At 47.2% G+C, this 15,910-nt stretch overlaps 1 protein-coding gene across 1 annotated transcript; it reads right to left on the reverse strand.

Moving 5' to 3' along the window:
- Positions 1-9,689: 9,689 nt before the first annotated feature.
- On the reverse strand, positions 9,690-15,681 carry LOC120841758. The gene is made up of 13 exons (XM_042293700.1): positions 15,638-15,681; positions 15,375-15,443; positions 15,111-15,179; positions 14,846-14,914; positions 14,583-14,651; positions 14,324-14,447; positions 14,065-14,133; positions 13,800-13,868; positions 13,540-13,608; positions 13,275-13,343; positions 13,010-13,078; positions 12,747-12,815; positions 9,690-12,163 (listed from the first exon to the last, which is right to left on the reverse strand). Exons 1-13 carry the CDS (start codon positions 15,679-15,681, stop codon positions 10,028-10,030), a joined length of 2,994 nt encoding a protein of 997 aa, XP_042149634.1. The 3' UTR covers positions 9,690-10,027.
- Between the last annotated feature and the right edge of the window lie 229 nt (positions 15,682-15,910).

A 15,910-nucleotide genomic window follows, 5' to 3' on the forward strand; every position in this document is an offset into this window, starting at 1 on the left:
GCTAAACTGTGTCTTCGTCGTCGTCGTGGGGAGCATCAAAAACGCTGCCTCGTCTGTATCGCCGGTCGACCGACCGGCCGATCCGAGCTGCCGCCAGCAGCGCGGTCTCGTAAACGCCGGCAACTTCGGAAGCCCGAACGTATATACTTAAGCGAACAGAGAGTCTCCAATTATCCCCGCGCCTTTTGTTTTGTCCGGCTTCAATGTCGAAAAAAAACGGGCGGGCCTTTTTGCAGATACTCCCGACTAGCACAAAGTATAGAGAAGGTTCGCTGGGGGCGCAGCTTACCTCCTATACTCTGGGCCGTATACATTACCCACGTAAATCCCACGTAAGGCAAAAAAAAATAATAATAAAAAATAGGATGCATACATGTTTTTGTTTTATTTCTCGCCTTTTTACCTCCCGCTACTGAATATTCGTAAGTGCCGCATTTTCCCTGACTGTAGAGCGACAGAGTATTTACAAACTAATCGGCGTTTGCCCATTCCTTGGCATGTCAAGAAAAAAAAAAAGGTAAGTTTTGCGGACTGTTCATGCGCTGCGCGAAGTAGTTCTTAGGAAATTTGGTTGACGAAGGAAGATACCGCGATGCTTTTGTCGTTAGGAACCTACGCGTCTTGATAAGATAACACGAAGCTAATCGAGGTTTCTCCTAAATCTTTTTTACTTAAACATGCGAAGGGGGAAATTAGTAACGTAAACCAGCAGGAATCGTACTCTTTTTAATTGTGCTCCTTGAGGTGGACACGAGCGACGACCTTCTGCATCACACCATTCCAAAATTTACAAGTCCTCAGCCCAGCGTATCAAACTCCTCATGTGTGCTGGGTGGTTTGCCTCGATTAAATCAGTTGAAAGTTAACGCCACTCCGTGTTGTATATGTCTCCTCTTCGTTCGTGTGTTTTGCGCTTTTCAGTCCTCTAGAGCCCGGCCCTAAACTCGTCAGACACAAAGTTGGAGCCGAAAGTTCGCGAAGCGCGCGATGGGACGTCTGCGAACAAACCGCGAAGTCATCGTCGTGATAAGCCAATCGGCGTCCGCCGCTAACTTCGGTCCCGACTTTGTGTTTTAGTTTTAGAGGCCTAAGGGTGAGGGTAAGACAGGCCGGGGAGGAGGAAGCAGACGGAACGCTAAAGGGAGAAGGAGGTTTCCTCCTTTTTACTCCAGCGTTCCATCTGCTTCCTCCTCCCTGATTTCCTTTCCCTCGCCCTACCTTTTTGAATTGGAACGGACTATAGATCTTTTTTCTGAAAAAGGTCTCTACTCTGTGCCTGTCGGAATCCTGCCCAAAGCCGTCGTGTTTACTAATTCTTTACTTAAGGCCAGCTGAACTAGAAAAAACATACACATAAAGAAAAGACCATTCACGCCAGCGGCGTGAATGGTCTTTTCTTTATGTGTATGTTTTTTCTAGTTCAGCTGGCCTTAAGTAAACTATGAACCAACTAGCTCAGCTCAAGCCTGTTACTAATTCTTCCTCTTCTTCTAAACGCCCGTGTGCGCCGCGGGACGGCGCTGCCCACGTTGGGAGACGAAAGCCCTTTTTTGATAAAAGCGTGTTTGTTTTTTTACAAATCCCGCCGACCATTGTTGTGGAAACGCGCATATCACGTGCCACTAGCGGGTGCTCCGCCGCCATTCGTTTCCAACAGCCGCTCATTTCGATGCTGCGCTGCCAGTTGCTTCCAAGGGCCGCAAGGAGACACGGGCCTCGTACACTGGCGCATTTGACGCTATGTGCAAGACAAACGCAGACACATTGAGGGGCTTTATGAAAGGCTAAAGCCCCTCGACGTGGACAGAAAGTCGACTGAAAAGAGGATCCATCACAAACGATGGGGACCGTTTGCAATATAAAGGGGTCGTGCATCGATATTCCCTTGGAATGTTTTTCACTTTACACGAGCTTACTGGCACTGGCCCAACTATACTCGCGCGCAACGCCACTGGCCAAGAAACTCCTTTTTTGCGGTGTAATTTTAAGGACAAAAGTGAGCGTTGTCATTCAATATCTTCTTGGCGAAACTCGATGACGTAACTGGGGGATCGCAGAACACCCCAGTGACGATAATTGAATGCGGCTCATAGATTGGACCCGAGCATTGCGTGGGCACTCGATTTGGGCTCGTGGTAATCGATAGCTTGACAAGCATTCGGGTAGAGGTCCGTGTCCATTCGCTGCAATGATGGCAACAGCCGAACCATAACAATGTCTGGAGCTCAGCGCGTGTCCAGTGCTTTGCCAATCCCAGGGCGTGGTTATGATCACCTATGGCTACGTTTACATGAATGCGATCGTAGCGGATCGAATCGAGCAGGGACCAATCACACGGCGCCTGTCTTCTTACTTCTTCCTCTTCTACCCAACTGCTACCAATCAATATCATGAAACCTCGACTCGATGCGCTACGGTCGCATTCATGTAAATGCAGTCATTGGCGGCGTATAATCGGTTCCAGATCGCGTGACCGCTTGTTCTGCAGCTGCGAGTTGAGGGGGTGAACGCTGCTCGTTTTTCTTTCATTTTTTTCTTCGACTTATATTGCGTGGGATGAAAACCGAAGGGGAGAGTTAAAGTTGTTCCTCCCGGTGGGTGTGGGAGGCAGGTTCCGCTTCGATGGTCTGGAGCGTGGTGGCACGAACGTCGCTGAGTGACGGGTCGACTCACTGCTTGAATAGAACTATGTGCATTTATTTACACACTATAGTTACAAGTCCCAACTTGGGAAACCATCCTGCCTCGTCTAAAGTCTCGACCCCCGTCCCCAATTTCTCTCCATCAAATCCAAAGTCCGAATTCCCTCAAAATCCTCTCCGCGCTCCTCCCTTAGCGAAAACTAGGTTACTTTAAGTATACTTTACACTCTTTTAAGGTACTAATTCGCAAGAGGGATACTAAAATCGTCCTTAAAGGATGATAGCCAGAAGTATGCTTGTACTATTAGTGCCCTTCCTTAGTATGCTCGAAGTAGGTACACTAATAGTATACTTTTAGTAAACTAGCTAAGACCTAAGTAGCTTCTAAGTCCATGCGAAGCGTCTTGCTAGTATCCTCCCCTATGTATCTTTTAGTGCACTAGAATAACGTTACGGAAGTAAGTTGGAAGGATCTTGTAAGTGTGCATGAAGCGACTTATTAGTTTCCTTCCTGAGGTTTCTTTTAGTGAACAAAAAGTTTACTAGGTAAGTACGCTGAAAGGATAATTGGAGTCTGTACCGAGCATGCTTAGCCGCGCTCACTATGAAATGATGACAACATTGGGCTTGTCAATGGCGTCGGCAGTGGTCAGCAGCTCGCGTTGTTTCGAGCGCTGTGGTGTTTTGGTGCCGTACGTCAGTCCTCTAATCAAGTTCTCAGCATTTTTTTTTTTTATCGGTGGCAAGCGTCACGGACTACGTCTGCGATTGTACCGTGCCACCCTACGTGCAAACTGTTGTTGGGCCAACGAACGTCGACGAACAGACTGGCCGAGCGTTTTCTTCGCGTCTACGATGGTTGCAACGGTCTTCAGTTCACAATTTATCTACGAATTGGCAGTGCAGTTCGCGCATTGGTGCACCAGGTCCCAGAATGAGTGTAGTGACCGTTACGCTGCGCACCTGCGGAATTCGATCTGTGAAAGTTGGCGGCGCGCGGCTCTGCGTGGCGATCCAGAAACGAGCCGCCTGGAAACGACTACAATAGTTATGTTGACGTTGTGGTTACCCTTCACAAGGGCGCAAGAACAACTCTGAAAGGTACGTTCAGTTGGTATCTTCGAAAGCGTGAAAGGTAACCACTGCAGAGTCAGCGCGGTTGTTGTCGTTTCCAGTTCGCTCTGATGACCCGGACGTGGTGAGCAGCCTGCAAGCGATCAAAAGCACTGTCTGCTTTTGATCGCTTGAAGATTCATTTCCCAAACCCTTTTAATTTTTTTAAACTTCTTTAGATGATCGGCAACATTTGTTTCGAGATTTTGATTGTCGAGACTCGCGACTATAGCTGTGTATGTACTTACACACCAAATATTAAAGTAGACTTGTACTGCTTGTTCTCTTGCAAATTATTTTACTGTGTTTCCCTACAAGTCAGTCGGCATGACATTTTATTTCTTTAGCACAAATGCACGGTGATCATTGTTGACAATCTTTATTAAGACGACTATTCAGGCCCAAAAAGAACAAAGACCAGTATGACAATTGATGACATGAAGATGACAGATGTCGACTATCGAATCTACAATGACTTACACTACAGCAATCAGCACCATGACAGCTAACATTATGATCACCAGCCCGACGACAACTGATGAAATGATGACCGATTCAATGACAATCGATTGCATAACTACCAACACGACGAAGCCACACAGCAACCAGGACCAACTCGCATGATCAAGGTACTAGTTCATCCGAACTGTTCCCCTCGGCGAGAAACCATGGCTCAGCCATGAAGGACAAAGGAAGGCATTGTTATGATCTGAAACGCTGACCCAGGTGACGGTGTCCCAGAAGTAAAAGCCGACAGACATTGGCTCGAAGGACAGAGCTCCCGGTGAGCTTCACAGTTATGAAGGCATTGCCGGCAGGGGACTCGCATATCCGGCAGAAGCTAATCAACCCAGGGACCTAAAGACGGGTGCCGCGGCAGTAAACGGGAAGGCCGACACTTGCAAGTAGGCAGAACCAGGACTCTGACGGCCCCAATCCAAAGGAGCTCCCTGCCTAAGGAAAGACACGTAGGCTCAACTCGGTCGGTAGCAGTTCTCCACTTCTGCCGACGCAGCAGCATATTTTATTCATATTGTGACGAGATGTCAGTCTGACGTCGCCTCGTCAACCGATTACGAGAAGACACGTTATAGTTTTATATACAATACATAGAGGAAGACAAAAAAACTCTCACAACATGTTGCACCATCTACAGACAATGAAAACAAACAATATTGGAAGTCGAAGGAGTATCATACTTGATTGTCGTCGATGAGTACACTGGCTGAAGTTGAAACCGACGCACTCCACAGCGCCTACATATAATCGACGCGCTACGCTCAGTATTCACAACTATTCGCTTGCTGAAAATTCTATTCTCTGACAACACTTCGAACTTTGTTTCAAGCGAAATGGATGAATTTGTAACAAAGAACCGCATCCAACACACCATGACATCCAGCAACTAAAAGGCAATCAGAACAAATGGTGGGTGAAACTAAGAGAGCCCTCATGAAACTCACGGAAGGGGTCCAGTGTCGGATTTCATAGTTTCACTCTCAATAAAAGCGCATTTAACCAGAAAATGTGTCACACAAAAAACGGACAAGGTCAGCACACAACCAATAAGTTTTGCTTTTCCACTGCTTAACCAGCACCTATACACCTTTCCAAGAAACGCTCCTAGGCCGCCGCCATGTTGCTGATGCGGCTGGTGCGACTCGTGTCCCTTATCAGCTAGAAATCTTTTGCCACTCTCTTGGACTGTGAAAACCCGCCCAGCACGATTCTCTACCTATGTTTTGCGGTTTTGCATTCAACGTTTTCTGGCCCTCCTTTAAAGTTTCCACTTAATTTTTCTGATGCATGCTGCATACCCTTTCTGTGTTATCTTCCACTGTGTAAAATAGGGCTGGTAAGTGCCTGCCATTCAAGCGTTTCTGCTCGACATTTATGGGAAACGAGGGAGGGGAGGTATGTTGAACGGCCCTCGACGCAATTTTGCGAACGATAACAACTGTTCTCCCCCCTCCCAAACATAATCCCCGTAGAGTCCTTCGTAGTCATAGCGAAAAATAATTGTTCGGGATAGAGTCAGTCGCACCCATTCCTTTGCCTTGGTGCTGGTGTAAAAAAAAGAAAGCTCTCCCCAAAACGTGCCCCAAAATGAAGTCACCTTGGTTTTCGTCCGGTCTTTAAGATGCGACTGTCGTCGACTGTGATTGTTATTTGAGATCTTTCTCAAATAAATTCTTTGCAGATAACTCTGCATTGTGTGGTATGTACCATATATTGTTTGAATGTTAGCACTTGCTAAATTTTATGTCCGTGTCCTGTCCATTGGTAAACGTCATTTGTGAGCGTGAAAAATGCATGCCTTTGGCTATCTTCTGCTGTAAATTATTTTTGAAACCTAAGCACTTTGTCGTTTGACATGCAGCTAACCGGGCAGCGCCGTAAACTTATCGTAAAAAAAAAGACAACGACTAACATTCCAATCGCATTCGTTCTGTTAGCACATGCCAAACAAAAATAGTTTACAGTTTTTTTTGCTTTTTTGTTTTTTCAAATGTGGTACAATGCTTTCTCAATGTCCTCGGGAAAATGCATACACCATGAAACAAAGTACAACGGGAAAAGACAAGAATTTAGCGGCCAGCAGTGTTTGAAACTGCACCTACGCAGGCTGCGCCAATCAAAATCACAGTCCATTCGGTTATGGTTAGCAGGGACGCTGGTGAGTGTCTAGCCTCACCATTAGTAAAATAGCGCAAAACAACAAGGAAGAAAGGGCGAGATAGACAGGAAGAGCACTAACTGACAACTGACATTTAATACAGTCTATAAAGGAGGAGAAGAAAGAAGCAAGAAGTTACTGATGCTGTTGCATAAAAGGAAGAAACATACACCCTCAAAATTGTTATACGTAAAAATTTAAAATAAAATGTATGAAAAAGGTGAGTTGCTGATGACATCTGTGAGTGAAAAAAAAACGCAAGAAATAAGTTTTTTTTTTCACTCACAGATGTCATCAGCAACTCACCTTTTTCATACATTTTATTTTAAATTTTTACGTATAACAATTTGGAGGGTGTATGTTTCTTTCTTTTATGCAACAGCATCAGTAACTTCTTGCTTCTTTCTTCTCCTCCTTTATAGACTGTATTAAATGTCAGTTGTCAGTTAGCGCTCTTCCTGTCTATCTCGCCCTTTCTTCCTTGTTGTTTTGCGCTATTTTACTAATGATGAACGACCAACTAGCCCGCCAGCTCACCTTATTGCAGTCTAGCCTCACACCCAGTCACGACTCGAAAACAGTTTGTTGCCCCTGGGGTCGAGTGTTCTTTGGAAAGGTGTATCCACGACTCCAGCGAACTGTAGGGGGCGCGCTGGTCAGGCAAATGACGGACGAAAGGAGGTTGTTTTCGTCGTTCAGCACGCTGACCCCCATAAGTTTCATACACTGCAGCGTAAAATCGGTGTTACATATGAATGCAAAGCGATTTTTCGACGGTAGAAACCTTCTTCTTGTCAATGCGTAGGAATGACATGGCGGAAGCATAAAAATAATTACTGGAAACAATTTTTGTTTGTATGCTGCCTACGAGAACCAAGCAGCCATAGCAGGTGACAGAGTCAAAACGACCTCTTGAGTGTCATGTTTGCCGAAGAAGTGGGAATGAGAGCTGACGGGGAAAAGAAGAGGAAGAAGAAGAGAATAAAATAAAGATGGATGTCACGCACAGTGACTAGCTACAGTACATGCCTGTCTGTTTTCTCTACAATACGACAAATTGGCGCAGTCGACAATGAAGCTGGAAATGCCACTGCCTTTTCTACCGGCTCCAGATAAACCGACAATTCCATGGGTGGAATGGTACCCACTCTTCGAGACCTTCATGGTGGCAAGCAGAGCGACTACTTATCCAGACGACAGAAAAAAGGCAATATTACTCAACTGCCTTGGAGTGGAGGGTCAGCGAGTATACCGTTCTCTACCTGCTACCACACAAGACCCTCAACCATCGACTTCTGCGGAGAGTGCTTCCACTACCCAGGTATTCGACGACACAGTATGTGCGCTGAGCAAATCCTTCACGCCAGCCGTCAACAAGACCGTCGAACGCTATCGTTACCGTCAAAGGGCACAAGTACCGGGAGAAACGGTCGAAGAGTATGTCGCGACATTACGGAGCCTGGCCAAGACATGCAAGTTTGGTGGGCTTGCGGAAGATTTAATATGTGACCAGCTAGTAAAGAAAAGCAGCAGCAAGGAAGTTCGAGAGAGGCTTTTGCTCGAGCCAGAATTAACACTGGACACAGCACTCGTCATTGCTAGACAAGTGGAACAAGCTCTGCGCGAGTCTAAGCTACTCAACGAAGACAAGAAAGTCGCAAGCACTTCTGAGGTTGCAGCTCTTACAAGAACTACTGCAAATTCTCCAAAACAAGGTCAGAAGTGCTACAGATGCAGATATTCGGCTCACCTAGCTGACAATACTTCATGTCCAGCGAGAACTAAGACATGCAAGAAATGTAGTACACGCAGTCATTTTGCATCAGTATGCAGGAAATCAACTACAGCGAAGACCGCGTCTTAATTCCATCAAGGCCATAGGGCTAATGAACATCAAGGCGACCAGAATGGGGTTGCAGACGCTTGTTCAAGGCTTCCAGTCACAACCATCATGAGGAGTCAAGTGATCACGAAGACGCTGAAATTATTTGTGCAGTTCGAGCACACCTCAGAAGCATTTCCCTGGATGAGCTCCAGAAAGAGACTAGGGAAGATCCAACACTGACCAAGGTAGTAGAGAGCATAAATTCAGCAAAGACCCACGTTTTGCATGCGGAAGCTACGTTGATCCCTTACCACAAGATTCAAGAAGAACTTTGTGTCATACATAGGTACTTCTTCGTAACCAGAAGATTGTACCACAGACTTTGCGACCTTGGATCATGGACATAGCACATGAATCCCATCCTGGGATTGTCAGAACAAAACATAGTCTGCAAGAGCACTACTGGTGGCTTCAAATGGATGTAGAGGTCAATGATTACATCACCGGCTGCAGTGTCTGACAGCAACATGACAAAACAGCAAAAACAGCACCGGTTCCCATGCGATCAGTTCACTACCCCGAGGGTGCGTGGAAGCAGATCGGAATCGATTTCGTCAAACCGTTCACGAGTTTTTCTGGGAACTGCAGATACGCCATCACCGCCATAGATTACTACAGCAAGTGGCCAGAGGTTGGGTTCTGCTCACACCCAAAAACTGATGCAGTAATAAGCTTCCTGTAAGGAATCTTCAGCAGGGAAGGTTACCCGGAAGTTCTGGTATTGGACCAGGGTTTACAATTCATGTCTTTAGAATTTAAGACATTCCTTCCAGACAGAGGCATCACTCACGCAACACAACATCGTCCATCTATCCACAGGCAAATGGACAGGTGGAGCGTTTTAACAGAGTGCTCAAAGATTACATCCAAAGCATTTTGTTGGAGAAGGGCGACATATAGGTTGACCTGGTGCACTTCCTGGGGATCTACCACTCCACACCTCAAGCAACAACTAATCTGTCCCCGTCAGTGCTGTTACACGGACGACCAATGCGCACGAGACTCGACATCATGGGACTACCCCATCCAGGCATTACACAAAATGCTAGGGAGGCGATAAAGGACCTTCGTTGCAGGGTGGAAAGATACCAAAGCAACTTCAAAAAATATGCTGACAAGCACAGGGCGGTCAAGACTGAATTTCAGGGGAGGAGACTGCATGCGCGTCCGACTGCCAGGACATACAACAAAGGGCACTCCATCGTTTAGTGCCCCAGTCAGAATAGAAAAAGCACTCAGACCCGGAATGTTTCTAATAGAAGACGGACACTGTTGGAACTCCTCAAAGTTAACTAGAACGGTTGCTCCAACAGATCTCGGCACAGCAGTAGAGGTACCAACTACCGAATCCTTCATCAGGTCCAGACCCAAGAGGAATGCACGGCCTCCTGATTGTTACTCTCCATAACAGTCTTTTTACTAGTGGGGGAGTATGTCATGTTGGCCGAAGAAGTGGGAACGGGAGCTGACGGGGAAAGGAAAAGGAAGAAGAGAATAGAATAAAGATGGGCGTCACGCACAGTGACTAGCTACAGTACATGCCTGTCTGTTTTCTCTACAATACGGCATTGAGCTTCTCGGCGTTGCCGCTATGTGGCGTCGATTTCGCTGGAGTTGCCAATACAGCTGGGTCTGGTCAAGAAGATAAACTGGCCAGCAGCTCTAGCATGTGAGTTAGAGCAACACTTCCCATGCATGTTAAGCCTGGGCTTAATCACGTTCAACCTTGTTCGGAAGTGGTATAACAAGGAACGTGTTCTCGGTACGTTCCGTAATTACGCATTTAGCAGCGAGCTGCTTCGAGCTGCAAGCAATTAGGGCGCCCGATCGCATGCCTTCTCGTACAGACAGAAACTGTACCCCCAGCTGTCCGTCCTTGAAACCAACTACTGGTGTCAGTTTCATTTTCTCCATGAGAACAAGGTGTTCAACATGAGACCTAGTGCTTGATGGCTTAAATACAGCGAGTGCCTGTACAATGCCAAATGAACCATCACTCAGTTGAGCAACGCAGTTGGCTCTTTTTGGCATTGGGTAGGTCTCGGAGTGCCACAGGATGCCATTGCACTGAAACCTGTGATAATAGACAATGCTTAATGGTAGCGCATTCAGGGCCCTCTCGAGTGCCACCTCGAACCGGATGTCTTGAGCACCTGAGCTCTGCCTAGTGTAAACAACTACATCGCCCGGAATCTGGGTGCCTGTGCGCCCGATGGTCTTCCGTCCCATCATTTCTTCAAAAAACTCTGCTGCCTGCGGGAGGTTCATGCTGCTTACCCACGGGGCCAGCTCCTGCCATCGGATGAACGTCCTTGCGATTTGCTGGCCCACGCACTGTGTGCCTGCAAAGTAGCTCAAAAGCACTGCATTCCTTCCTTCAAATGGAAAGCAAGAAGTAGCCCACAGGGGTCCCCATGCTATCACAGCATCTGACAGATGGAGAAGTTGATGCACATTGTACGACATATGCTGAATGCCGTACAATCTCTCCATCTGCAGCACAAACTTTGAAAGCAGTGCTCGAGCTTCACAGATGTCCGTGAATGACACTTGCTGTTTTAGCAGCAAGTATGTGCCATAGGCCAACAGTGCGAAGTGCTGGAAGTACTGCGGCGGCAGCACCGGCTTCAGAACCACATAACCATAAAACAAAAAGAGTGCCCTAAATTCTGAAGCCTTCCAGAAGGCACGTTCCTCAAACCTCCTGGGTGTGCGCGTGATTTCTGTGGGTGGTAGGATGCCCAGGAGAATACCGTTCATGACCCCTAGCTTGGTCCCTACATACCAAGGCTGGTCGTGATTCTCTGTGTCCAGCCACAGCTTTAGGAGCTGCCGCATCACACCCAGACAAACACAGTGCTGATAGTCAGGGATGAACCCATCAATAGGGTTGAACCGAGGAAGTTTCATGATTAGTGAGGGACCCTTGACACCGTTGACTGGTGCTCCAGGAGTTCCCTCCTCTGCCTCAAGTGTGTGGGCTTCTTCCGAACGCTGCTCAGGTGCAGGGTCCAGGTACGGGTAATGAGAGCCTCCTGGGTGGTAGCACCACCCACATCCGAAGTACCCATTGAACTGCTTGCAGTTCTTCACTGCCGATCTTGCAACGGCGTCTACAGAGCAGACGACAGCGAATACACGTGTGTTGACTGTTTTTCCGTCTCTAATGCAGGGAAACCCTAATGCTAGCTCCTGAAGCTCTCTTGTAAATGGCTCTAGCAGAGCACTCATATTTGGTTTGGTGTGTCCAAACCAAATGGCTGGCATCAGCATGTTTGCTTTCCGCATGCTTGGATCAAGTTGGATAATTTGGCATTGTATCGGCCAGATGTCATATGTGGACTTCTCGAACACCCTTATGCCGTCTGTGTTCCAGAGAAGCGATAAGTCGTTCTCTGAGAAGTCCTCACACAGCCTCACATGCTCTAGACCATGAGCTATGTCTGACAGCAAAGGCCCAACGCTTGTTGCTGGGACCCACTTGAGATTTGGCTGACTGAGAATTCGCTGGAGCTGTTCTTTCAGTGGTATTACCAAAAAGAACGGACAAGAATCTACATCAATTTCTGCCCCACAATTCTCACAGTGGGAGATATCAAGTGAAGCTCCTAAATAATCTTTACAGACTAAACAGTAATAATGTTTGTCCGCTTCAGCTGTATGGGCACCCAAAGCCTTCATCAAGAGGTACTTTGATTGTGGTACCCTTCCAGGCGCAATGATGTTCAACATCCTCAGAAGGTCCGCTGTTGATTTATCGCCATCTTTGTGACGTAGAGTATATGACATCACAAGGGCAGCTAATTCAGATGTGTCATCAGACTCGTCTTGGCTAGCTGCAGATCCCTGTAAACAAGAAAACAAATCCTTTAATCGCGCAGCACAGCATTGTCATCACAGTGCACTGAGCGTATTTACTTGAGTAATAGCCACACTTTTTACAAACAAAGCCTTCACATCTTTACCCTAGAGACAAGCTAGGATAACCAATCACTGTGATAAACAGAAGGAGCCTAGCGAATGTCACGGGAGAGATTGTCTCCATCTGATGATATTTGTGCTGAGACAGCATGCATGATTTTTTACAAATCCAACATTCAGATGCAAATCACATTTTTGCGAAAAATTGCTTTCTCGACTTTGTTATTCGCTGTTTGTTCTGCAAAGCGTGATGATTGGCTGAATGGGGCCCTGCAAGAAAGATGCACGAGCTTCTTTCATAAGCAGTGTTTATTTTACACAAGTAAATATGATAATGATATTCTTTATTGCTAGAACCACCAGGAGCAACTGAAGTGTGCGACCACCACCAATAATGCGGTTCCTTAAAGCATGTTTATTTGCATGGACACAATCGCAGACACAGTGCAGTTTCTCACGTCTGCTGTGGACGCTCGCAACTGGGTTTGCAAATGGATGTAAGGCTCACCTGTGCGTCTCCGCTGGAGGTGCCGCCGTCGCTCGGTGACACGCGCAGTGCGCTTGGCTGCTGCAAGCCCTGCAAGGAATTCGGAAGTTTTGTAGAATAACCAAACAATACAAGGGTGACAAGACTAAAACCACCCCTATTAATGTTTGGGGTTCCTTAAAGAATATTGATTCGTATGAACACATTCGCAGACACAGTGCACTTTTTCACGTTGTCTGCTATGGTCGCTCGCAACTGGGTTTGCAAATGGATGTAAGGCTCACCTGTGCGTCCCCGCTGGAGGTGCCGCCGTCGCTCGGTGACACGCGCAGTGCGCTTGGCTGCTGCAAGCCCTGCAAGGAATTCAGAAGTTTTGTAGAATAACCAAACAATACAAGAGTGACAAGACTGTAATACCACCCCTATTAATGTTTGGGGTTCCTTAGAAAATATTTATTCGTATGAACACATTCGCAGACACAATGCAGTCTCTCACATTGTCTGCTACGGTCGCTCGCAACTGGGTTTGCAAATGGATGTAAGGCTCACCTGTGCGTCCCCGCTGGAGGTGCCGCCGTCGCTGGGTGACACGCGCAGTGCGCTTAGCTGCTGCAAGCCCTGCAAGGAATTCGGAAGTTTTGTAGAATAACCAAACAATACAAGAGTGACAAGACTGTAAAACCACCCCTAATAATATTTGGGGTTCTTTAGAGAATATTGATTCGTATGAACACATTCGCAGACACAGTGCAGTTTCTCACATTGTCTGCTACGGTCGCTCGCAACTGGGTTTGCAAATGGATGTAAGGCTCACCTGTGCGTCTCCACAGGAGGTGCCGCCGTCGCTGGGTGACACACGCAGTGCGCTTGGCTGCTGCAAGCCCTGCAAGGAATTCGGAAGTTTTGTAGAATAACCAAACAAGACAAGAGTGACAAGACTGTAATACCACCCCTATTAATGTTTGGGGTTCCTTAGAGAATATTTATTCGTATGAATTCACATTCACAGACACTTCTCACGTTGTCTGCTACGGTCACTCGAAACTGGGTTTTGCAAATGGATGTAAGGCTCACCTGTGCGTCTCCGCTGGAGGTGCCGCCGTCGCTCGGTGACACGCGCAGTGCGCTTGGCTGCTGCAAGCCCTGCAAGGAATTCGGAAGTTTTGTAAAATAACCAAACAATACAAGAGTGACAAGACTGTAATACCACCCCTATTAATGTTTGGGGTTCCTTAGAGAATATTGATTCGTATGAACACATTCGCAGACACAGTGCAGTTTCTCACATTGTCTGCTACGGTCGCTCGCAACTGGGTTTGCATGTGGATGTAAGGCTCACCTGTGCGTCCCCGCTGGAGGTGCCACCGTCGCTGGGTGACACGCGCAGTGCGCTTGGCTGCTGCAAGCCCTGCAAGGAATTCGGAAGTTTTGTAGAATAACCAAACAATACAAGAGTGACAAGACTGTAAAACCACCCCTATTAATGTTTGGGGTTCCTTAGAGAATATTTATTTGTATGAACTCCCATTCACAGACACTTCTCACATTGTCTGCTACGGTCACTCGCAACTGGGTTTGCAAATGGATGTGAGGCTCACCTGTGCGTCTCCACAGGAGGTGCCGCCGTCGCTGGGTGACACACGCAGTGCACTTGGCTGCTGCAAGCCCTGCAAGGAATTCGGAGGTTTTGTAGAATAACCAAACAATACAAGAGTGACAAGTCTGTAATACCACCCCTATTATTGTTTGGGGTTCCTTAGAGAATATTTATTCGTATGAATTCACATTCACAGACACTTCTCACAATGTCTGCTACGGTCACTCGCAACTGGGTTTGCAAATGGATGTAAGGCTCACCTGTGCGTCTCCGCTGGAGGTGCCGCCGTCGCTTGGTGACACGCGCAGTGCGCTTGGCTGCTGCAAGCCCTGCAAGGAATTGGAAAGTTTGTTAGAATCCCCAAACAATACAAGAACGACGAAACTGTGAAACCACCCCTGTTAATCTTTGAGGCTCCTTAGAGCATGTTCATTCGTTTGAACACATTCACACACAGTGCAGTTTTTCACGTTGTCTGCTATGGTCGCTCGCAACTGGATTTCCAAATGGATGTAACGCTCACCTGTGCGTCTCTGCTGGAGGTGCCGCCGTCGCTCGGTGGCACATGCAGTGTGCTTGGCTGCTGCAAGCCCTGCAAGGAATTTGGAAGTTTTGTAGAATAACCAAACAATACAAGAGTGACAAGACTGTAAAACCACCCCTAGTAATATTTGGGGTTCTTTAGAGAATATTTATTCGTATGAAAACATTTGCAGACACAGTGCAGTTTCTCACGTTGTCTGCTATGGTCGCTTGCAACTGGATTTCCAAATGGATGTAACGCTCACCTGTGCGTCTCCGCTGGAGGTGCCGCCGTCGCTTGGTGACACACGCAGTGCACTTGGCTGCTGCAAGCCCTGCAAGGAATTGGGAAGTTTTGTAGAATAACCAAACAATACAAGAGTGACAAGACTGTAAAACCACCCCTAATAATATTTGGGGTTCTTTAGAGAATATTTATTCGTATGAAAACATTTGCGGACACAGTGCAGTTTTTACGTTGTCTGCTATGGTCGCTCGCAACTGGGTTTCCAAATGGATGTAAGGCTCACCTGTGCATCTCCGCTGGAGGTGCCGCCATCGCTTGGTGACACATGCAGTGCACTTGGCTGCTGCAAGTCCTGGAAGAAATTGGAAAGTTTGTTAGAATCTCCAAACAATACAAGAACGACGAAACTGTGAAACCACCCCTGTTAATCTTTGAGGCTCCTTAGAGCATGTTCATTCGTTTGAACACATTCACACACAGTGCAGGTTTTCACGTTGTCTGCTATGGTCGCTCGCAACTGGGTTTCCAAATGGATGTAACGCTCACCTGTGCGTCTCCGCTGGAGGTGCCGCCGTCACTCGATGGCACATGCAGTGTGCTTGGCTGCTGCAAGCCCAGCAAGGAATTGGGAAGTTTGTTAGAATCCCTAAACAATACGCCTCGCAAGTGGGCTCATTTTCGTCTTTTGCGCATGAGAAAGCAAGTAGCGGTGACGTCAGAACGCCGAGCCCTGATTGGCTGATCGCGACCCCCTATCTCAGTGTCGTCTGCTCTCAACATCGTCTGCGACTGTCTTACCTTTCCTGCGACTTTCAGAAG

The sequence above is a fragment of the Ixodes scapularis genome, unplaced genomic scaffold, assembly GCF_016920785.2.
Source record: "Ixodes scapularis isolate PalLabHiFi unplaced genomic scaffold, ASM1692078v2 PGA_scaffold4__175_contigs__length_147842914, whole genome shotgun sequence".
Classification (NCBI taxonomy): Eukaryota; Metazoa; Arthropoda; class Arachnida; order Ixodida; family Ixodidae; genus Ixodes; species Ixodes scapularis.

Excerpts from the sequence above, each read along its gene's own strand:
- LOC120841758 (XM_042293700.1), bottom strand. The coding sequence starts at position 15,681 with ATGTGCCATCGAGTGACGGCGGCACCTCCAGCGGAGACGCACAG. Across the intron at positions 14,134-14,323 it reads CCTCCTGTGGAGACGCACAG|GGCTTGCAGCAGCCAAGCGC; the intron begins GTGAGCCTCACA and ends AATTCCTTGCAG. Across the intron at positions 13,344-13,539 it reads CCTCCTGTGGAGACGCACAG|GGCTTGCAGCAGCTAAGCGC; the intron begins GTGAGCCTTACA and ends AATTCCTTGCAG.